Consider the following 23750-nt stretch of genomic DNA (forward strand, 5'->3'; position numbering starts at 1 on the left):
TTGGATTTTTGTGTGGAGGGTTTTACAAAAATGAATTTAGGATCAGCTTGCATGTAAAAACTTGTTTTACAACACTAAATGAATTCTTGCTCTTATTATTTAAAATGTTGTATCTTTGAATTCTCATATATTTTGATTAGTTTCTACCAAATGAAAAATGCAAATAGGAGGTTATTGGAATAAAGTCTGAACTGTTGTAAAAGTTGTTTAGCGCCAGTAGGGGGCGGTGTTGTCACTCAAAAGGCATATGTCTACGACTCCAGTCAGTCGACATGTTTCTGTAAAATAAACTTTGGGTAGCTCTTGACCTGCCCCTCAAGAGCGGCTCCCTGTTGACGCATTTAGAAGAAAAGAAATCGAGTTGTAAGTGAAATTTGCTGGACAACATCAAAGAAGGTGGACTCGAGGTAGGTGAGTTTGCTAGCTTATATCATGTACTGACAAGTGGTGAGTCTTGTTTGTTTCAATATTTACTCGAACAACATATCGTCGTTCCACTTCAAAAACAATATTTAAGAAGTGCTTAAACCAGTTGTTTTTAGCTGTGTTAGTTTGTTTTTTAAACGGGCGACAGATGTTGTTCTTTTACATTGGATTCAATAAAGAAAACTTTAGCAGACGACACGTTCTTCTAGTTACAAATTGTTAATCTCATCAGAAATATAATGTCGTTTTTTATTACCTCACAACATTTTTATGTTTTATTATCAACATATATTTCATTTAAAATACTGTAAACAGACTATTTAGCTCTTCAAAAAGGAGAAACTGAACAATTAACATTACATGGCATCTCAACTATGAAGTAGGAAAGCACTCACACCGCGCATACCTCTGCCAAGATGCGCATTTCCACCCAGATGAATATTTTAAATTTATATTTTTCTCCTACTTTTATTTTGTAATTGAATATATATGTTGCTGCAGGGATGCAGTGGTAACAAGAATGAGTCAATGTGTGTCCAAAAAAAAGTAAGTAGTGAGTGTGCAAAAATATCTTGCTATTACAAGGTAAAAAAGAAAAATGAACACAACATTCATATTAGCAAACATCGACAACCCATGAAATACTCTTATTTCATTGCAATTGTAAAGAAACGTAACTTTCCTGAGAATACTTAGATAACAAGCATCTGCAAAATGTGACTCTAAAACCTTCGTATCACGTTAAAACAAAATTAGAAAATAGTCACGTGTCCTTTAAGGTAACTCTTGCTGTATCTGTGAGTGAGTATAAAAGTTTCAATTAAAGTTGTGGTGGGTTTGGTGGCCAAGGAGCTGCTGGTAATATGGTTTGACTTCCTTGCTTCACCTTTCTTCATAAACCTGTGGATATTTAAAGATTTAGAAAAAAAAAAACGAGCCCCTGAAATAATTGACAAAGAGATGAAGAAATGATTTGGGTCATGCTGAGCTGCACACATGTCACATAGATGTTCTCAAGTAGGGCGGGGTACTACTGAGCTTTAGTTCTTTTATGTCACCAACCTCTGTAGAACCAAGTAAGGTAGAACTTTATTGATCCCTCAGGAGGTCTCCTTCGGGAAATTGTTTTAATCCAATAACCACAGTAAATACAGCAATTTTTCATTTCATTTCATTTGAATTTTCATTTCAGTGTTATCGAAGACAAGGTATAAATATCATTCCAGGTATTGAAGATTTTTGAATAATATCCAGGCCTATTCTCAAGAGAACTGTTTGAGCTGGTAGATTTTTTATTTTTTGAATTCACGGAATACTAATGGTGTCAATCACACAAGGGGTCAACATTTTCTAACAGTCAATGATTTGGGCGAAACACAATTGTGTTTATTTGCCATTCTGTAGTGTACACTGAAACAGTAATCGTGAGTCAGAGTTTGATATTTACTTTTCCGTCTGTTATTTAATGCTTTGTTTGTCTTTGTATTTAACAGGTACATCATCTTTGTTCTTGTTGAAAGTCTCACAACATAGATAATCCTTGTTCCTTTTTTATCATAACACTTGCATCTTTGTCGGCTTACATGTTGTACAGCGAGCCACACAGAATGATTGGCAGACCAAATATGAGTTTGACAGTGAGTTTAAAGTGCACTTATGATTTTGCTTAAATAATGATGTTTAATAATATGCAAGAATTCATGATTGAGAACTTATCTCTTAGTCTCTTTTGACCAAATCACGTCTCTTCTGGTCGAATTAACTTTCAGAAGTACTCCTTGTCAAAACACGAGTTTGAGACGGTTTTCAAGCAGCCATGTGGCATGTGACAGGTCAGTGTGACTCCACTGGAGTTGACCTGCAGCTCTGACGTGAGCAAGTGTTGCCAGGTTACCCAGTCGTCACCGGTAACGGACCTCATCATGACGGCTCCCATGAGAGCGTTGACCCCTGCGCCCCTAATTCTCTCTATGACAGCACTTCAATTCCACGTCAGTCCTCCCCAGTGCTGTGCAGTGTCTCAAATCGCATACTTCTCTTAGTGCACTGGCGGTCAGTATGCATCAGGATTGTGTGATTGTACACACTAGTACGCAAATTGTCGACAGATAGTATGTCTCAAATCAAACACTGCTGCTACACACTAACCGGAAATGACTCGTCAGCTTCTTCTTCTACTACTATTTAACGATGATTCAGCTGTAGAAACACTATCATAGACACCTGCTGGCAGCACGGTTTGCAAGTATGCACTTGTACACTAAAAATATTAAATATAAGTTCAAGTATGAGTTCAAGATTTGAGACACAGCTCTGATCTGTGCATCACAACTGTTAGCATAAAAAGCCTGAAGTATGTTTGGCGCCGTGGAAGACACTTGATACGTTTTTTTTTATCATTTATTTCACGGATTGCTTGATAAACTGCTGCCTTTTATCTTTTTTTTTCTCAAAATCAATGAAGATATTTACTGTGATTTGCACTCATCCTCAATTCGACAAATAAATGTACAATTGTTGCTACTAACAGAGACTAACTAGTCTATATATGAGCAGTCTGATCAGACTCACTTTATTATGAGCATGAACAGCTTGAGAGAGTAAACAGTGCTGCCCCCTGCTGGAATGTATGGAGAAAATCTGTCTTTTTATTATGTTTAACTAAGAAGTATATTCTGTCTTTTCTTTACGGGTCCTTCGGTTTTGGAGTCCAATGAATATTAGTTTTCATCAAGTTAAGTCTAGTCGAGGTTTTAAAATATGGCTACGTCACTGTGTGGCACATGGATTTATAATAGTTGGCAGATTTAGCATGTGGGTTTAAGGTAGTCATGTGTACAATTATTTGTATTTGCTTTTATGCTCATTTAAGTGAAAAGAATATTCATGCTATGGTAAAAACTAATATTAATGCGGAAGAAGGAGAGGCCTTAACAACATAAGTGGTAATTGTCAGACAATAAACTTAATAGCGTCACAATTATTTAATGGCTTTATATATTTAAATCATCTTATTAACTCGGATGATGAGAGCACTTAGTTGAATTATGAACAAAAGCTCTCTACTCTGAACTGCTTAGCTTCGATGGCCAGTCATATGAGAAATGACGGCACGTAATAAAACCATGAGTCACTTCCAGTCAGCGTTCTCTCCAGTAACTGAGCTTTACTCATGTTTGCTATAAGCAGTGAGCAGGAATGAAATGCTGCAGGCCAGTGTATTAAGTGGTTGTCTATTTGTGCCTTGAGATTAGCTGGGGTCCTTTTCAGGGTGTCCCTTGCTTCTTGCCACATGTAGCATGGAAATAAATTCCTGTTATGTTTATACAAAATTCCTTTAGTGTTCTGATGTCACTAGCAATAAAGTTATTTCTGATTTTTGAAAGCCTCTTTCAAACTCTACTACAGTAGGAAAAAAAAAGGTAAATGAAATAACTTTTTCTTTCTTTATTCACACTTTTCTATTAGTTAATGAATCATTAAATAGCATTTTGAGTGCAAGAGTAAACCAGGTGCCACGAGCTGAAAGCAAACGTTAAAACTGAGTGACTGATCACTTTGCATACATTGAAATTGGTTGAATGTTGAATCCTAGTTGATATTCTCAAGGAAAGATAATTAGTAATTTTTAAATTCTTAACTGTAATGTACGATTAGAATTGAGCATTGAACATTGAAATTCAGCAACAGGACACCATCAAACAGAGCGATATACTGCTTCATTCCTTGTTTAATTATATATTTAATGTTACAAATATTTGTTTGATAACCACATTTTTTCTTATTCCGTCTTTTGATCAAGCTTTTCTTGTTGATTTAAATTTAATAAATTATTAGTTTATATTTAAAAAAAGGATATATGTAATAAAATAATTGTTTTTGCATATTTATTCATTCATAATTCAAATTAATAATCGAACTTGTTGATGTCCTTACTTAAATCATAAAAAAGACAGAGACCCTTGTGAAATTCTATTACCATCCCCTGTTCTGTAAAGTTTTTCGGCTTTAAATCGATTTTCGATATCAACCTTTGACACCACATACTTTCTCCACCAGGTGTCAGCATTTAGTAAAGGGTCAGACCGGCACCGCGTTCAAATTGAATCAAAGGAACCTGTTTTTTTCTTCATAGAATTGTGGCGTCACATACATAGTGGTGAAGTGGTATATTAATAATTCAACTCTCATGTTATATATTTTGACACTGACCCTTTCAAAACGGCCAAATTTTCCTCAAGTGCATGTGCAAGTGTTAATTCAACACACAAAGTTGTCCAAGGCTGAAACTGCCGAAACAAGTTCATGCAATAGAAACGCACGGCTAAACTGAATGTGAATGACGATCATACCCCGGCTGGTCTGAGCTCAACGCCCACCTAACCGATGCTCTGAATCATCGGAAGGTTTTGGATAGTTCCCAACCACTGCAGGCGGGAAAAAGAGCAACAGTTTCAGTTGACCTGAACCATTGTAGGCTAGAGGTCATCGGCTTCAAGCTGATGTTTGTTCTCAATTATCACCGCACTTTACAACAAAATCTGAATTACTGTTCCTACCAGATGATTCTTTAAGGTCAAATGTTCTGTGCACGTGTGGGTTGGTGTCCTTGTGCTGAATTGTAATTGTCATTATACAAGTGCACACCTCGAGGTGAGGAAGTGTAACAACCCTCACCTTTTATAGTTACAGGTGTTCACGGTGTGTGTGAGAGTGAGTAAAGCGTTACACATCCATGCATCATTGTGGCACACCGGAGACTTACGAGACCTTCCCCCGGTATGTCCTCCATCCTGTTACACGAATGCCTGCTCATATATGGACATGTTCCTCCCCTCGCCTCGGCTTCGCTCCGGCCGCTTCCTGAATGCTTCCCCACACTCCGTCTCTCCTCCCACTCGCCTCGTCTCACACACACATGTGTGGACACACTCCAGGGCGGGAGCGCTCTTTCCCTGTGCAGGAAGTAATGTGGTTATTTAGCGTTTGATCATCGGCTCTGATGTCTGACACTAGTGGCCAGAAAGTGTGTGTGTTCTATTTTCTGCTCTTTTTTTATTTCTGTGCTACTTTGTTGACATTATGAGCTGTTTGCTGCCCAATGCAGCACAGCCGTGCTTGTGTTTGATGTGCAACACACAGGTTCCTGCCTGTATGTATGCATCACCGCCAGAGTTGTTTAATAAGTCCATGCTGTTGGTCTCAGAGGACCTTGGACTTCCCCCTCACTGCTGTTTATTGTGCACACATGTGATCAAGACTCAGCTGATTTCACTGCTTTAACACGATCTAATAGAGGTTATATTTTTTTAGTATTGTAAAGAAAGATGGATGCACATTTCTGCACTGTCGGTACCGGCCAATAGAAAATTGCAACGTGATGGCAACAGCGTTCTAAATATGGGATTATAAAAAAAACTTCACTGAAATTAAAAAGACCTACAATACAACTATGATAGAGTTGTTAACAAGGAAACAAGTGGTCTGCAATGGTGATGTTAGATCTTTTTTTTGTGTCAAAATAAAAAAGTTTGCAGTTGGATGATGAATCATCTCTGGTGTAATTTCTTTTCTTTTCTTTTCTTTATAATTATTTAGCAAAGTAAAATTATAATTAAATAAAGAAACTAAATGGTAAAAAAAATATCACACAGTGGACCGTTTTAATGTCAGCATTATTTTAACGAAACTTCTCTCAGAAAAAAACAATATTGCTACATTATCAGGAGCCCACAGCTGGTTTCTCGTCAACAAGATGTCCCATTTATAGTTTTTTAGACCTTTTTCACAGTTATTATTCTTTTTTTTAAATCGAATTTCACGGAACTCTAGTCTTCTGCTCAAATTAATACTCCTTTCAGACAGTTATAATAAATTAAAGGGAAATTAGATCATTTCTGTGCACCCTTGTATCGTTTTCAAAAAAGCTGTTGTAAGGAAGAAAAAGCATAATGCTATCTCTACATAGAGACTAGTTGAGATTGTATTTAAGTATGTGTCTGGTTAACCTTCACCAAAGCAGGTACCACTTGAGTCTAGAGTCACACCACATTTACTTAATGTAGATGGCTGTAACACTTATCTTAAGTTGCACAGACGCATAATGCAAGTGAAACTAGTCCCACTCTTGTCATTTGTTGCGTGAACAAAATGTCACGACAGCACAAAGACATCTGTTTAACCAGCGAGCTATTAGGTTTGAGATTTGTTATCATCCTTCCACATTTCTGTTGTTACCCGCAGTACGGTCCTCTTTGCTCAAAAAGTGGGTCATCTCAGATCCCGTTTTTTCTGTTCAAGTTCCCGTAGAGAATCATCTATCAAAGGCCAGCTTGCTTTGTACATGTCAGTTTTGTTAGCTTTTTGTGGCTGCCGGTTTGCAATACAGGTTCAACTATACGATGTTTAGCAATATTTGGCCATACTGTAAGAAGAACAATATGTTCATAGTATTGCCTGATTACTTGACTTTCGTGTTGCAGAATTTAGAGCTGGCATTACTCTTGAAATCGTAACTAATTATAAAAACCAAAACCAAAATATTCCTAAACATCATTTTTAAAAGGTTCTGGAGTCGACTATGTCCTCTCGCCCCAGTCATTTTCCGGGATCTTGCAGGATTGTATTGTTCCTTTAGCTGCAGAGGACATAATTGAAATATAAATCATGAAATAACTATGATAAAATTCAATTGTTACTTGAAATAAATAAAAAACTTGGGCTGTGTATTAGCTAGAATCTGGTGATACGATACTGATCACGATACATGGGCAACAATACGGTATATTGCGATACTGTAGGAGCAAGGATATATTTGTAGTATTGTCGAGTACTTAACTCTAGTGTTGAAGAATTTACAGACCACTTGACACCTAAATATGTCCAAACATCAGTTTAAAAAGCTGCTGGAGTCGACTGTATCCTCTTGTACTCAGTTATTGCTCAGATCCCGCAAGATTTAAATGGTTATTTACCTGTGGAGGACATTATTACTGCTGCCATCTAGCGGCCGGAGGTTTAATTGCAACAGAAAGATGAACAAATATTCGCTAAAGTTAATTGTAAAAAATATAATTATTTTATTTACTCACACACATTATTGAACTATAAACTGTAAAAAACAATGGTCACATTGTTACACCCCTGTACTCACTTGAGGTACATCCTGTTGATATTTTTGGCACATTGACACACACAGGTCAGGCTGACCCAGCTCAGCAGTCAGAAGTCAAATATAACTCGTATCACACTGGGATGTTCCGGTTGTCGAGTGTCAGGGCTCTTCTGAGTAACACTGACAACCAGCCCTCGAGATTCAACCGTCACACTGCAAAGCTGACCAGGTCTGAGCAGTCCAGGAGAACAGTAGCTTCTCTAGTCCCTGTAGGTGTCTCAATTTCTTTTTTTATCTCTTCAAAGAAATACTTTCCAGTCCACAGAATGAGTTTTCTGTCAGACCTGCAGTCATGGTCTGGTCTGCAGTTTAAGTGCCGCTGTGATTGACGTTTATTTGGGGTGAAACAGGACGGTATGCTGATCCACATTGCAGTGGCGTTCCATTGGAGTTATACACGCCTCTGAAAACAAACCGCTGCCACCGGTTTCTCACATACTTTCCCTGTGAGATCCTGACTCGTGCTCGCCATGAATGCAGCACTGTAACGCCCCAAAATGAAAGAGAGACAAATACCAGTCTGGCATCGTTTGAATTGGAGAGAAAAAAAAGTTTTTCAATCCTCTGCACGTCCAGATTTGAAGTAGTCACATGACCTTGACTCTTAGCTTGCACAAGCTATGTCAAACATTTGTGTTGTGGAGAAGGAACTAATGGTTCCACCAAGAATAGCCCCTGAATAAGTGACATTCTAAGAGTGGGTGTTACTGCAGAGCAGCTGAAGTCTGGAGATAATTGGATAAAGAACGTGTCGCTCCAGGCTTCATGAGGGCGCTCATCTGCATCATGTCCCTCAGAGTGTCTCACACACCCTTAACAGTACAATTAGTGTGCGTGTGGACTCACTGGTCTAGACTGAACACACGCATACACGGAGTCTGCATGTCTGCATGAACTAAGAGGGCAGTTTCTGTCACCCCAAAACATCATTCTGTAGGGTTTCCAAGCACCTGCTGGGGGCCACACTTGACCTTTGACTGTAGAAGGACAGTGAAAAAAAAGGTTTCTTGAATGATTCTCTATTATTTACATTACATTTTATGTTAATGTATCTTATTTTAATTTATGTATTCCTATTGTATTAGTTTCTCAACCTCTTTTTTTTCAGTCATATTATTTAATTTGCATATTCTGCAATGCAACCACAACACATTCCTGTGTTATATCGTAGTTGTTGGTAGTCTGTTATTTTTATTGATTTATTAATCAATTCAATTTTATCAATATTTTGTATATATATTAATTATTATTGTAAAACATATTTCTCTTAAGTTTTAAGGATAACAAAGAGACGGCTGACAAACATTGTCCCCCCAACATTGTTTTAATGTCATTAATATTTATTTTTACTTTAAATTTTATATTTTTTATTGTGCACTGCACATTTATATTTATTTAGCTCTGCAAATGTACTACTTAAATTAGAAATATTTAATACTATTCTTTAACAAGGTAACATGTGTTTTCATCTTGTTTGAATAATACATCTTCAAACCTGTGTTGTACTCTCACAGCCCAAGCCCCAGAGTACACTATTAAGAATGCATTGGAGGTAAAATGCAGAAGTTAAATGTTGACTCTGAATTGTCTGCATGTCCAGATGTGCTTATCTAAACTTCTTTTTTTTTTAGAAATTACATATATGGTGCACTGCTGGAGTCTGTCTGTCTGAGCCTGTCTGTCTGCTCCAGTGTACTAGCAGAGCAATGAATAGAAGGAAGGAAGAAGCCGTTGAGTTGTGTGCACAGAACACCCTCTTTTTTATTGTCTCGTAGTCGAGGAACTTTCAATATGCATTCTCCGAAAACTGCTGTGAAAATGTGAACTTTGTATACAGTGACCCTTGTGCAGGGCTGGGTGGAGTGCATAACTGGGATTCTTTTCCCAGTTAATAATACCTGTTTCTCTTCTCACACAGAGAGTGTGTACTCTCGCCGCCCCTTACAGCACGTCAGGCCAAAGGGCAGATTACGAATGTCTTTGGACCGTCGTTGCTATCAGGTGGCTACCAGACAGGAAAGATGTCACGAGACAAAAGCAGCAGCCACTTGTGGAGCCGGCGTCCAGCCCACTTCCCCGCCCCTCCCACATGATGGCTCATTATGAGCAGTTTAGTGCTCACTCAGCTCTGGGGTGCTCCAAAGTTCACAGGAAGGAGATGAGGAGGGGTGGTAGAAAGGGGGGGGGGGGTCATCGTTGTTACTGAGGTCAGAAAGTTGTCTTGTGTTTGTGGTGATAAGCTGTCATGAGGGAGACTCACTATCACTACACCCTCCATCCCCCGGAATCACACACCCCTTCTCACAGGTTCCTAAATATGAAGAATAACTTTCAGATGCTTGCACAGTTTAATTAACACATATATACGTTTTTGTCAATGCTGTCCAAGGTTTGTGTGCGTTGCAAATGTGTGTGACATTGACCTGCGTCGCCATGGTGACACCTAAACAGGATGCTTCACGGTGCTATAAGCTCATAAGCGTTTGTTGCGGAATCTAATCCAAGCTCTCCTTTTCTTTGTCTAAGGTCTTGTTTTTCTCACTTTTGTGTTGTCAATTCAGAGTGTTAGGGGAAAGGTGATCGGTGTTTACAAGTGGATTGCAGGAGGACCAGTCCTTCAGTGGATCTCGCTCTCCATCCTTTTGTTGTGAGAAACAAAACAAAAACAATGAATGACGAACTACTGGAGTTCAAGGCTTTATAATGTTTTATGTCTTTACCTATTATTATTTATAGCGGGCTCACGGTGGTTAGCGCGACCGCCGCACTGCAAGAAGGGGCGCAGGTTATCTGGGGGACAACATGTCGGCTTTACTCCTGGCGCTCAGTCGAAAAACATACAGAAGTTAATTTGTAACTCTGAACGGTGTGTGTATGTGTGTGTGTGTGTGTGTGAATGGCTGTGTGTCTCTGTTGACTTTTCCAGGGTGTCCTCTCTCTCTCATCGAAGCCGGGATAGGCTCTAGCCCCCCAAAGGAAAGTGAATCAGCAGCAGAAAATAAATGATTTTTATTTTATAATGGTACATAACAAATAGTGAATTGATTTTTATGATGGTATTAATTGTTTATATTATTTATATTTGTTAAATTGGTGTTTAGTGTGATAAATATGTTCAATAAATATTTTGACTGAACATAATTTATCTAATTCTTAGTTATTTACCACCTCTATGTGTAAAAAAACAACTGCAATAATAATGTTTGCCATTAAATAAATTGTATGTAAAAGAAACACCCTTGCATTAAAACAAAAAACCCTCACATAAAGGAAAATGGATATAATAATAGCTAACTATATATTATAAATGACTCTTCATGTTTTGCATATAACTTCATACCTTTTTTAGCATTTGAAATACTGTTAGCAGTTAGCTCAACGAGACAGCAGGTGACAAACTACAAAAACAGTAGTAGTTGCGAGCAAAAACAGGAGCCTGCGCAGCAGCTACTTCGAAAACATGGAAACATACCAATATTCTAATGATGTGTGGCTCAAGAAGGAAATTAAAAAGTCCAACAAAATTCAATTGAAATCCCTCGTTCTGTTTTTGAGATATTTTGCCTTCTCTCAGACAAAAACCTTCTTGGCAGACATAATAAAGCAGTTAAAAACAAGTTTCTGTGCAGTCGGATGAAACCGGTGTTTACCTTTTGTATGTCAGACTCAATGTCTTTGTGAGGATGTCATGAGTGTTTTGAAACAAGCGAAGCATTAAGTGATTAGCTGATGGCTACAGGTGAAATCCTGAAGATCGGTGACACACTCTGAATAGCACGCCAGCTCCACCTAGGCATTCCTTCCCTACTAGTCTTCAAGTGGACCGGTAAGCAGGCAGAACGTGATCAGCCGGTGTTAAAACCGTTGGGGCTGGAATGAGAGGAATTCTTATTCTGCAGCCTCTGTCACATTCCCACATACTTAGCAGTGCGAGGGGCACAGAGGTGTTCTGTCCCACCAAATGCAACCAACTGCTACAATACCATCCTGTTATTTCTGTCCACAGTATCAGAGTTGTGCATTTTTTAGGCGGATGGGAAATGCTGGATTATTGTAACAATGAGGGACTCTGGGTGCCATGTGAAGGTGGTGTGAAAACGAGGGGCTCTGGGTTTACTGAATTCCTATCCAGTGAGGAGAGCGCTTGTTGCTGTCTAGACAAAGCTCAGTTGTCTGGGAGACCTGTGCAGATCCAGGACCGCCGCGGGCTCCAGGAAGTTTTGGTGGGAGAGCGAGACGCTCTTTTTTTTTCTCCCTCCTTTGGGTGATTTTCAGCGAATCCAGTCAACGGTTTAATTCCCATGTTGGGTGGAGACGGTGGCTCATGTGGTATTATCAGTGCAAGTCGCTCTGCAGGAAATAGCAGGCAGTTTCTGTGCTCACAAGTACATAAACACTGTGACAGCAGCTCCCTTAAATCTTCTCTTGATGTGTGCTTCCGTTGTCTTTGAGAGATTGCATGCACATGATAAGACGGGCGGCGTGATGGATCATGAAACGTGGGATCAGGGAGCAGACAGGACGAAGTGAGGGGTTTGTTAAATGTTACGCCAAGCGCTGCCTGAGGGTAGTGACTAAAGAGCTGTTAACAGTCTTCCAAGAACTGGATACGGTTCCTTGTCTCGAGACAATTCCTCGAGATGACAAATTAGTTTCACCGACCAGGTATTCATTTGATGCATTCTGGAAAACCCCTACACACTCGTGCAACCAGCAGGTCCGAAAATGCACGAGCTCGCACAGTCTAGCAAAATATAACCTCTGATCTGATTTGTGCAAATCTATCATTGACATTTCGCTTCACGAGACTGCTGTTTTTAATTAGAGGACGATGAATGGATTCTTGGCATCATTACTTTCACTGATGTTGCCTTTTCTTCTCTTTAATCCCTGGAATTCTTTCCTTACACGTGGATGACTAAGTGGGTGTAGCATGGGCTTTTATGGAGGCAGATACAGAACACAGTAAAGTTAAGTCACTTCATTCTTTCGATACTACTACTTTCAATGATAAGATCAACTTGAATTACTGCAATCATCACGATACAGAGGCAACTACACCATATACTGTAATACTGTAGGAACAAGGATGTGTTTGTAGTATTGAGTATTTGACTCTGGTGTTGCAGAATTTACAGACCACATGACTCTTGATAAAGTCGTAACTGCTTTTTTTAAACCCAAATGTGTCCTGAAGTCGGCTCTAAAAGCTGCTGGAGTCGACTGTATCCTCTCGTCCTCAGTTATTGCTCGGATCCCACAAGTTTTGCATAGCTGTGGAGGACGTTATGACTGATGCCATATAGCGGCCAGAAGTTTAATACAGACAATCGCATAAATATGTGCATGTTAATTGTATTTAAAGGAAATAAAAAAATAATAATAAAAAGATACAGTACTGTTAAATATAGATACGGTATTGTTAAAAAAAAAAATCCAATGTTTAAATGTACTGTTTTACTCATACCCCGATTGCTAACTACTCTCGGCCCAACCTCTGGGTGCAGCAGTGCCTTGCTCATGAGTATGACAGCATTTTTATATTAGGAGCAGCAGATGGCGTCAAATTGAGCTGCAGCTGGTCGTCCAGATTTAGCTCCAGACTCTGTTTCCTGTGTGTGGCTTTCCCCACTTCCCTTTGTCTCCAATCAGAGCCATAACCTTCATCTCTTTCTTTCTCCCCACCTTGGAACGCTGATGTGTCAGTCAAAGCACCTGCACCTTTCTACTTCACTCGTCTTGTATTCACTTTCAAATGCTTGAAAGCAGAATAGCAGAAGACTTCAAAGAGCGATCTAATCCATGGATGTTATTCACTTTGCCGCGCTGGTTTGGAGGGTGGAACCTTCATTTCTGGGAATCAGAGGCACATTAGTGAGGGCTTTGAACCTCTGACTGTCTGCAGGCTTCACACACACACACTGCAGAAACCTGTTTTTCTGCATGTGAGGCCCAGGTGGGAAAAGGGAGGATGACAGGAGAGTCTGTCGTCCTGCAACTGACCTTCCTGTGAGTAATGTATGCCGCGACTCAAATACTGTTTTGTTGTGACTAACTGGCTCGGAAAAATCCATCCGCCTCTTTGAAGACGTCTCTAAAGTGTGTCCAGTCTGACCTTAAACCAAACTTAACTTCATGTCATATCGCAACCAACAGTCTTTTTATTTTATTTTACTGGGTACCTCAAACACAATTATACGATGACTAAGATGCATATCATTACTGCATAAAATGAAATGAAAGTAAAGTTTAATTTGTCACTATTAAAATACACGTTGAGACCTAATAATACCTTCTGGCACTCTTTGTAAACCTTTCCCAAACTGTCATTAACAATTTTCACATTCTCACAGTTAATAAACTCTCCAAACGCTGCATAATTTTAGTAATGCAAAATGCTTCCCAAAATTGCAAATGCTTCCCAGGTGCAAAACAAATAGACTCAAGGACTCATTCATTCCTCGGGCTATTAAATTATACAATTCTGAGTTCGGGGGCAGGAGTGGAGTGAAAGTATCTGGATGTTCTGTTCTGTGTTAGTTTTTGTATCCTTTGTCTTTGTTGTTTTTCTTTGATCTATGTTGTTTATCTTTATCTTTAGACTTAGATTATGTCATCTTGTTCTTTCTCTTTATGTTCTTGTTCTTATTTTATTTTGATTTATTTTATTTTTTATAAAAAATTGCTGTATGTATTGGTTATTGGAAAAAACTATTTATAAAGTCAATCAATAAAGTTGTACCTTACCTTACCTTACCTTAATGTAAAAATCATTAATAACTAACTAAATGGACAAGGTTTAAATTCACAAAATGTATTTGAACTTGCAAACTCCACATTGCATACGAGTTTCCATCCCTCTCAACAACATTCAGAAACGTTGATTTGCACAGCTCACATAAGGCTTTGCCGCCCAGCCAACCAAACACTTTAAGCATGGCAACATAGACGTAGAAATAAAATGCAATATTGTAGCGACCAGCTGCTACTAAAAAGAGCAGTTTTTAAAAAAAGCATGATGGGAGTTCACCGTTTTTGTTTGCACTTTAAGTAAGGAGAGTGCATCCCACTAAGTTCTGTTGTTGAGTTTTTCTGATGTCTAAATGAATCACTTGTTTGTTACGGTAAGAATAAATGCATGAAGGATGGCATTTCCTGACTGCAGTGTGCTACAATATACTTAAAGTTGCAGTACTGTGTATAAAAATAAAACGTGTGGAAGGTGAACCACGATGTGATGAGTGACCACTGGATTGACTAAATGCAAGAATGCATGTTCAAAGATACTTTAATCTGCAAATAACCCAGGGGCTGATGTTTAATTTATTTCATTTAGACATAAAAATATATACGTTTTTGTGAGTCCTGCACTGTTGCTCTTTCACTTTGTCTCCAGCCAAGCTCCCTGGCGACTTTGTGTGTGTTTGCTTCCCGGGAAGCTTCTGTCTCTCTCCCCTGCACGCCTCGCTGGACAGTCTGGCTCCCTGATAGCATCAGCTTGTCTGAGATTAGCGCTCATGAGGGCGCAGTTAAACTTGTAAATGCTGCAGACTTCTGTCCCGGTGCCTCTCCGCCACACAATGTGCAAACAGCAGTTGCGAGTGCTGATAGAAGGTCTGCATTGTCGCCATGCCTCTGAAATGTGTCGAAAGCCTGAGAGCTTACGGGGCAGACACAGATCCAGGCCTGAGAGGCTGCACGCTCTTGTTGCCAGGCAGTTCTGGTGTACAGCGGTCAGATAATGGAGCTACTCAGTGTCCCACGACCCTGCAGTTTTAGACCTGGACAGCTGATAGGTAATCATTTAGACGGCAGCTTCTATTTATCAGTTGCGGTGTAACACCTCCTTAATCTGTGAAGGAAATACCCATGAGTAGAATTCACACACTCATTGAAACAGTTTGATGTCAGGCCGCAGTTTCTGCAAAGTTCTACTAATAACTAGATATGTAGTATGTGGATCTAGACCTGTCTAAAGTGTGGCATGTAGTCTCCATGAAAAACTGGATCATGCAACCAGAGAATATTATGTAGACATGATTTAAGTGTATAAATACAACTTTTTAACCATCAAACAAGTTTATGACACGATCCCATGAGTCAAATGACAGTGAATTAGATAAGTCGGCAATGATATTTTTTTTATATTGCGGTATTTCAGCTGGTCTTAGCAGCAAACCACATCTCCCATGATCCACCACAATGCACATAGCACTGGTTGTTCCTCCTTGTTCTATCAAATTAAAGTAGATTACGTCCTGGCATTTAATTTTCGACAGCATGGCATGTTTCCGAGTCATCTTTTTTTACCAAACATTATACTGTACCATGGGCTAAATACCGTCACAATATTGGATTGTGAGATTGAGAAATGGTTGCATTGCTATAGCTAAGTTTCTAATTAAATGTTACTGAAAATGTTTAACCAGTTTGTCGTGAAGAAGATCTCAATTTTGAACTGCAGATGTAGGAGCTTTTATTTTGAAGTTCCGACTGAGATAACTATTTAGGAGCGAGCAGTGAACTTTCTGACCGGACTGTTAAATGTTACCTTGAAGGATAAGAGGAAATGGCTGCCAGAACAAATGGAGTGATCAGAACAGTAGAAGGTCAATTTGAACAGTCACACCGTGGTGACTGGTTGAGGTCAGACTAAGTGTAAAGGTCACCATTGGAGATACACAGTTTGGTTCAATGCGGAAATGGAGAACCACACCTTTTTTTTTTTTTGCAATAAGAATATTGATAGCGAAGGTCAACGGGAGTTGCACTGTGTCTCGACAACGACTAGAGTGTTGTAGCTAATACCCCCAGAGAAGCATGTGAGGGTTGTGATGAACATGTCTGAGGACAGTTAGACAGTGGTGAGGTTTACTTTAAGATTAGCAGAGACATCCAAGGTTGATAGTGTGATTGCATCATGGATTGATTGTGGTTCTTTCTAGTCGGCTATGGTCACAGACAGACTGACAGACAAGGTCGGGGAGGAGTCTCTACGAACCATGATGTTTGCTAATGGTGGAGGGATTTGTCGGGGCAGTAAAGGGAGAATGGATAAGGAGTTGGAGAGATGAGGGTGACCACAGACGGTAGAAGACGGTAATGGTCAAGAAAGAAGACGACCATTGAGGTTTATAAATGAAGAGGTGAAGAGGAAGGAGTGACGAATGGTGGATGCAGAGGATATTAAAAAAAGGGGAGGAGGCTGACCTAATGTGGCAATTCATTTTAATATAAAGTGTATATTATGAATTTGATTTTCAGCAACGCGCACAACTGAATCTGAGAAGTCAGAACAAATTAATTACAATCTGAATCAAGTCATCTACAGAGCCTTGCACTCTGAACAGATTCTCCCTCTTCTGTGAGGTCTGGGAGTGATGCGGGCCTGCACAGTTGTGACTCTGTCAGCCCACACCACTGACTGCAGCAGGTTCTGAACTTGTTCACCTCTGTTGGGCTGCTACCAACAGTGTTGCACATCTCTTCTGTACTGCCGCATGAACTCATTGCACTTTTACTTTGTAACAGTTTAAAATATATATATTTTTTACTTAGACAATATATCAGTGGACATGAAGGAAATATTTGTCTGGTGTTCTGTGAATTTACAAACAGGATTTATCTTATCTTAATAGAACTTTATCATGACCTGATAACAAAATCGAAATCTCTAAAGAAGAAAACATGATGTTGCTGAAGCTCGTTCGTGGATCACAGGATCGACTCTTCTGTAACACACCGTCTGATCAGTTTGTTCAAGCTGATGATGACCCAAGAAGTCTTGACCTTCTATTCATTATTCTAACTGATTCAACCCTGAATACTTTCCCTGTGTGCGCGACAGTCAGCCGCATGATCGTGCAACACTGAGAGAATGTTCATAAGTCATTAACTTTGTATTCATGTCAACAATTACTGATGTAGATTTTCAGTGTTCTTTTCTATTGTGACTTCACAGCCACGCCGACACGTGAACCCTTAAGAAACAGCCTTTTATTCTACATGTTGGTGATTAACAAGTTTCCCTGTCAGCCCTATCCAAACACAAGTGGTACCAGTAAGACAACAATAGTGCCATAAAACATTAAACACTCTGCCTTTGTCAGGAATTTACAACCAGTTGTGTGTCCGCAGCCTACTTCCCAATGATAGTAGACGCTGGCGTCACGCAGCAGGACTGTCGACGTCAAGGCTTGACGTCTTGTGATTGTGCTCCGTGCAGCTGTGGGTTTAGAAAGTGCAAACTGTGTTGATAAGTGAGCTGAAGTGTTTACGTTCCCTGAGGGCAAAGGTCAAGTAGCTTAAAGCAGCAACGCTGACGATTACTTTTGCCTGCCACTTTTAGCATTCGTGCTTCATATGTAGCTTATTGCTGACAGAATGCTGGTGTGACTTCACCGTACATAAAACATTATTGCTCCCTGGCTGGCGGCTGCAGTGGTCAGTACCAGTCTTCAGTGAAACGGAAAAAGATTTAAAGTGAACAAAAATGATGGATGAAAACTGATCAGAAGCTACTTGAATTAAAAGTCAAAATCAGGAGTTGAAGTTATGAGCACTAAAGGTAGATATATATACATATATGTATATATAAATATATATATATATATTTTTTTTACAAATATCCAATATTTAATACATTAAAAAAAATTGAACTTTAAGTTAGTAAGTAAGTAAGTAATTTGTATTTATATAGTACTTTTCCAGACCAGGGTCACAAAGCGCTTAAACAATCAAAACAAGAAGCAACTGTTTTAAATTTGTAAAGAGTGTTAACGTGGATTAATTAATTCAAATGACATGGAGACACCAATGCAAGTGAGGAGAGATCTGTATCTGCCTCTTAACTGCTTCTTGCACCTGTGTTACTGTTGTAACACCTCCTCACAACTTTCTTAGTGTTCTTAATATTTCATCAGAGGGATTGCAAGGCACTCAAATAGCTAAAGGGCAACAAATGTTTTGATTTAAGTGTGTCTTAAACAGATGTTGGGCTATATTGTAAGCATCAGTGTCTGTCTGTTTGTACAAAACTCTCTTTTCATTGAAATATTTACATTAGAAAATGTGCTTAAGCCCCGCCCACTGAAAACTCTTTGTTTTTCTGATGATGAAATCTTGTTTATCCTAACCACGCCCACTCTGCTGGGATTGATCAAATGGCCCAAAAAATGATCCGCATGTCATCAATCCAAGTCATCTCCATGTAACCTGTTGTATAATTTATAAACAAAGAATGTGTGATTATAGCTGGCTGGAGGAGGAGTGAAGCTATTATCACATCATAATGGACTCTGCTCTCGTAACCTCTCATAACCAGAGAATTCAGACGGGGGAGAACTTTATAAAGTACTAACTTCAAAACATGGTCATGATGAACAACTTACTGCATCTTGGAGAGGAAGACTTCAACATTTGAAACATGTGAGTGAGTCAGGAGAGTTGGGTTTTCACATCGATTAAATGCATCACATCCAATCAAATCAAATCATTATTTATTTAAATCTATCGTGAGTGAATCGTAAATTAATCCCTGTATCAAGATTTTACAAACACACTTGCCAATGTCTTTTTAACGTAAGAACTCTTATTTGAAGTCAACGTTCATAATAGGAGATACATAAAAGGTTTAGAACGCAGGCCTTGAGGGTGATGAACATGCCCAGAATAAATATGAAACTAGAGCAGCGCTGCAGAATTATGTCAGTCACCACTTAACTGGAACATTCAAAAATGAAAATGGAGCTGGAGCTGCAGGACTACCCTCTTGTTTTCTGTCTTGATGCTCCATAAGTGCATGTAGGGCTTCTAATCATTTTAACTCTATTTTTTCTGGTAATAACCATGAAACACAACATCTTACTAGCAACTCAGCACTTTTCTCTTCTCACTCTCTGTCGCTATTTTTAAAGTTGCGAGACCATATTTAATCATTTATACTTCACAGAGTAAACCAGCAACCCTGTTTCCTGTGGAGGAAGCGGAAGGGAGTGGGTGAGGGATTACAAGGACGTTTGGACCCGTCGTCCTGTCTGCAGTCATTTCTGCTGTTGTTCATCATCTCCCTTCCGTCCCAGTGCCCCACCACTCCACTCCGCAGCGATGCACAGAGTAAACATTAACCACAACACATGTCAGGGATCAGCACCGTCGCTTCGTCAGAGCCACTTTGTCTTTGTGCTCGTGTGTTAGAAAAAAAAAATGCTGCAGACTATTGGACACGTCAATCTCTGGTGTTCATCTGAGGTCTTCCCTGGTTCCTCATTATGTTCAGGGAACATGTTCTAGTGTCGATAATTAAGAAAACAATAGCTTTTATTTCACGAGCAGTGTCTGGACTGTGAGTTAAAGAGACAGATACAAGTGGAGATTGTGTGCAGCTTCTCTTTTGTCTTGTGGTGATGCAATGGTCCTTTTTCCAAGCAGCACATTGTATCTCAAAAGCAGGAGTTGTGTCAGTTAGGTTGGGTCACAGTTTACACACTTTTCGTCAATTCCAGATTAGGTAAACCGTCACTTCTGGGAAGTAGAAGCACTGTTGACGCTAAACATTTGTGATGCAATGTAACAGCAAGTTGCTTCCTCTGTGAAAGCTGTTCCTGTGTCAGGTACTTACATTTCTTTACGGTAAATATATGATCAAACCTACTATGTTCTTCTGCGATGTATTTAAAATGCTTAGTGTATGTATGTATTTATGTTCATATGATTTGCCATGTATTCTGTCAGTATATTTACAAAATGCACACTCAACAGTTTCTAGTGAGCTGGAAACAGACGCACTATTTTTGGTATCAATATATTTTTAGCTGGAAGGGGAAATGTCCCAAAATAGTTTCAGTGGAATTTAGAATGGAAAGAACCTTGAAATGTGACTGGCAACTGAGGACATGATGTGTCAGCATAAAAGCATTAGTAACACGGGCTGCTTCCCTGATGATGTTTTGTCTGTGCGGGCACTTACTTCTAGCATTCTAAATAGTCAGTTTATATCCTTAAAAATGCATTTAGTACAGAGTTTTAAATGCCAAAAACAAAAACTTCTACATTGCTCTCCAGGATGAGATCTGGTACAAATGAATGAGCTGTTGATTTAAGTAACTGAGGTTGGATATTATGCTGAGTGAGTACCCAGGAGATGTACTTGCTAAATGACTTTGTAAACAGCATTTTTAAACTAAACTCTACTTGATTCTCTCCAAAATGTGCCCTCTCCTCCAGAGGTGCCCAACATTCTTTGCACCACAGTTTAATTTATTTTCATGGACTGACCTTCAGATAAAAACAGAAGTTATTTCAAAAGTTATTTCAGATGTACTTTGTCCTGTTTTTCAAAACTAAACACATTTCAGACAGTAATAATCAATTGGACAGAAATGATATGAAATGATATGATTCATCATGGACTGGTACTGGTCCCCGGACTAGGGGTTGTGGACCACTTCTCTCCTCTATAACATGATTCATGTTACTAAGCTTGGGAAATTCTTGGAGGTAGGTATGTAACGGTGTGAAAATGTCAAGTCCTGGTAATTGTCACCAAAATGATCACGGTTATCATTATATTGCTGGGTTGTTGGAACATGTTGGTCGAAAACTACTAAAACACGCTGGAATATTAAGCGCCGCAGAATGGCTGCCTCGGTGCTTGGTTCTCTTTTTCTATTGTTTACTTTGTGTTTTATCTTTATTTCCTATGTTGTTTACAAATGTGACAACACAAATATCTGATTCTGATATCTTAATATTGTTTTATTTAGAAGAAAAAACCCAAAAGCATTCTTATAGTCTTCCTGATACCGCCCGTCTGGAAATGTACCATGGTTTACGGTTTTACATAATGAAAGTGGTTGCGTAGAAATTAAAAATGGAACTTAAGATACCAGCCACTAAATTAAACCTAAAACAACCTAAATATTTGTTAACTTGGTGTTTCCTTGTTAAAAAAGCTAAAGTATTTCTCCACTTAATGTTTAAATAGGATCTCTTAATTGTAGGTCGTTAATCCCTCAACAATCGCCCAAATGTCCCGCCTTATCGTGGAGGGAACATACTGTAAGGTAATGATAGCAGGATGCTGGGTTCTCGATACAAAACTCATGTGGTCACCATGACGACGGTCGTGCCGCCTCTTGTGGTTTAAAAGAGTGTATAGTATTAGTTGAAAGTGGACGTCGGTGCATTGTTGCAACCGTTCCTGTGGAAGCAGATTACCAGCAGCAGGTCCGACACTTGATATTCAAAGAGGAATCGTGCGACAATTATAAATAATTGCATGCAAGCAAAAAAGTTTGTGTGTTTCTTTTTGTGTAGGTAAGAGATCCTCTGAACATTTGTGTGGATTTCTTTGCTCAGATTTGCTGACGGAAGACGACCATGTCTCTGAAGAGCTCCGGCAGCGTGACCCAGGCCAAGAGGACGGTGCAGCAGCTGAGAATGGAGGCCAGCATCGAGAGGATCTTGGTGCGTCCAACTCACTCTCACTCCCGTCAAAGATCGGTGCCTTAACTTGTTTCCTCACCAGGTGTCGGAGGCGTCCTCTGACCTGATGCGCTACTGCGGCGAACACGCCAAGAACGACCCGCTGCTCATCGGTGTCCCGACGTCGGAAAACCCTTTCAAGGACAAGAAACCTTGCACAGTTTTGTAGGTCTAGTGAGCACAACTTGCCTTTAGGCCCTAAATTCCGCTCCACTTTCCATCTTTTGTACCAAAGAGCAGTCAGGAGTCAAGAACTCTGACCTTCACTCAAACCTCTAAGTGCTGATGTTCGTCTAGGCGTTATTATCCTAATAATCTACAAGGCTACGAGAAACAAGACTCCTCTAATGACCCCGATGTACATAAACAAACCCCCTCAACCATCGGGCCAATCAGATTGCACTTTTCCTTCTGTACTTTCATCAGGCTTGCGAGGAAACCCGTCGTGGTTTACTGATAATACCTTTGAGATAACAATTTCCTGTCGGTGTTGTCCTGCACAAGAGGACGTATCGAACGGTCAAAGGTCGTTCACACCGACCTCACAGTCGTGAGTCGAGACCACAAGCTGCGCCTAGAAGTCGTAAAACTACCGTCGACTGAATTATTGATCACACGGTCGATAGACAGAACGGCCCAAAGAATAGATGCTTCTTCAAGAAATGCAAAGTAAAGTGTAGAAATTGGGATTTTCTTGACGTAAACAGACTACAGTTAATAAATACTGTATTAGCAATAAGTGGTATAGGGATGTTAATTTACTATCGGTGACAGTTTTTATCATGGCTTCATTAATGAGGATCATGTTGTTTACTTGGGTTAAAGTATTGATTAAAGCTTCTGCAAAACTGCATTCCAACGTTTACCTGGTACCAGTTGATTCATATTTGTAGCACATTAACCAAAGGTTTCAAACTCAACTACCAGAAGTGGATTAGTGTAAGACTGGACCTCAGACTGGGGGGTCTTAATGTTTTTGTCTTGTCTTGTCACTGTGAATTTGGACCATTTTTGTCTTCTTATTGTGTCTGTCCTTAAGTACATGATTTATAAATATAAAGGTGATTATAAGGGTTTGTATAGTGAATATATTCAAGAAAGAAATTGATGAAATCCATTTAAATCTAAGCGACATTAGATGATATTTTAAAAGAATATTTCTATATTATCTTCATTAATATAGTACAAAAAGTACAAATACTTAAGAATGGGTGTTAATACGGACTTATCATTTAGTAGTTTCTTGTTTAAAAACAGTTTAAGCAAAGTGCATTATTGTGAATATATAAAAACAAACAGATCGGACTCGGAAATATCTGTTGCTGCAAAGCAATCACGCATAAACTTTGTAACTGTCTTTAAATAAAATACGTTTAGATAGACTTTTCTGTATTTACCAACATTCTGACTTTTTTTCTTTTTGTAATAAACTAAATTCCAACTCTATTGTTGCATTGTTGCTGTTTTCAATTGATTCAATTTGATCTTCAATCATCACCGAATTCCAAATGAATGTGATTTGTTGTCCTTGTTATTTTCTTCACAATGTTTATTTACTACAGAGAGATGAACAAGGAATTCCTGAGATGTTCCCAGGGGACAAAAACCATATCTGTAACCTACGTGTGTTAGTGTCAGCTGTGGAAACTGGAAAAGTTGTGACCTG

At 39.2% G+C, this 23750-nt stretch overlaps 1 protein-coding gene across 4 annotated transcripts; it reads left to right on the forward strand.

Moving 5' to 3' along the window:
* The first annotated feature begins 284 nt into the window (after positions 1–284).
* gng12b (guanine nucleotide binding protein (G protein), gamma 12b) lies at positions 285–23530 on the forward strand. Of its 4 annotated transcripts, none has more exons than XM_087782917.1 (3): positions 285–407; positions 21959–22066; positions 22128–23530. In XM_087782917.1, the coding sequence occupies exons 2-3, from the start codon at positions 21980–21982 to the stop codon at positions 22251–22253; spliced, it is 213 nt and encodes a 70-aa protein (XP_087639043.1). In that variant the 5' UTR covers positions 285–407; positions 21959–21979; the 3' UTR covers positions 22254–23530. The 4 variants fall into 4 exon arrangements, with proteins under 4 accessions (XP_087639043.1, XP_087639045.1, XP_087639042.1 ...); XM_087782919.1 differs by having other exon boundaries at positions 324–411; XM_087782916.1 differs by lacking the exon at positions 285–407 and adding an exon at positions 20153–20211.
* The last annotated feature ends 220 nt before the right edge of the window (positions 23531–23750 follow it).

Source organism: Callionymus lyra, chromosome 2 (assembly GCF_982586985.1).
Source record: "Callionymus lyra chromosome 2, fCalLyr1.hap1.1, whole genome shotgun sequence".
Taxonomy (NCBI): domain Eukaryota; kingdom Metazoa; phylum Chordata; class Actinopteri; order Syngnathiformes; family Callionymidae; genus Callionymus; species Callionymus lyra.

What these genes read in the sequence shown, in the direction of transcription:
- gng12b (XM_087782917.1), top strand. Translation starts at nt 21,980, where the DNA reads ATGTCTCTGAAGAGCTCCGGCAGCGTGACCCAGGCCAAGAGGACGGTG. An exon ending in CCAGCATCGAGAGGATCTTG is followed by an intron (nt 22,067 to 22,127) that starts GTGCGTCCAACT and finishes TTTCCTCACCAG; the next exon opens with GTGTCGGAGGCGTCCTCTGA.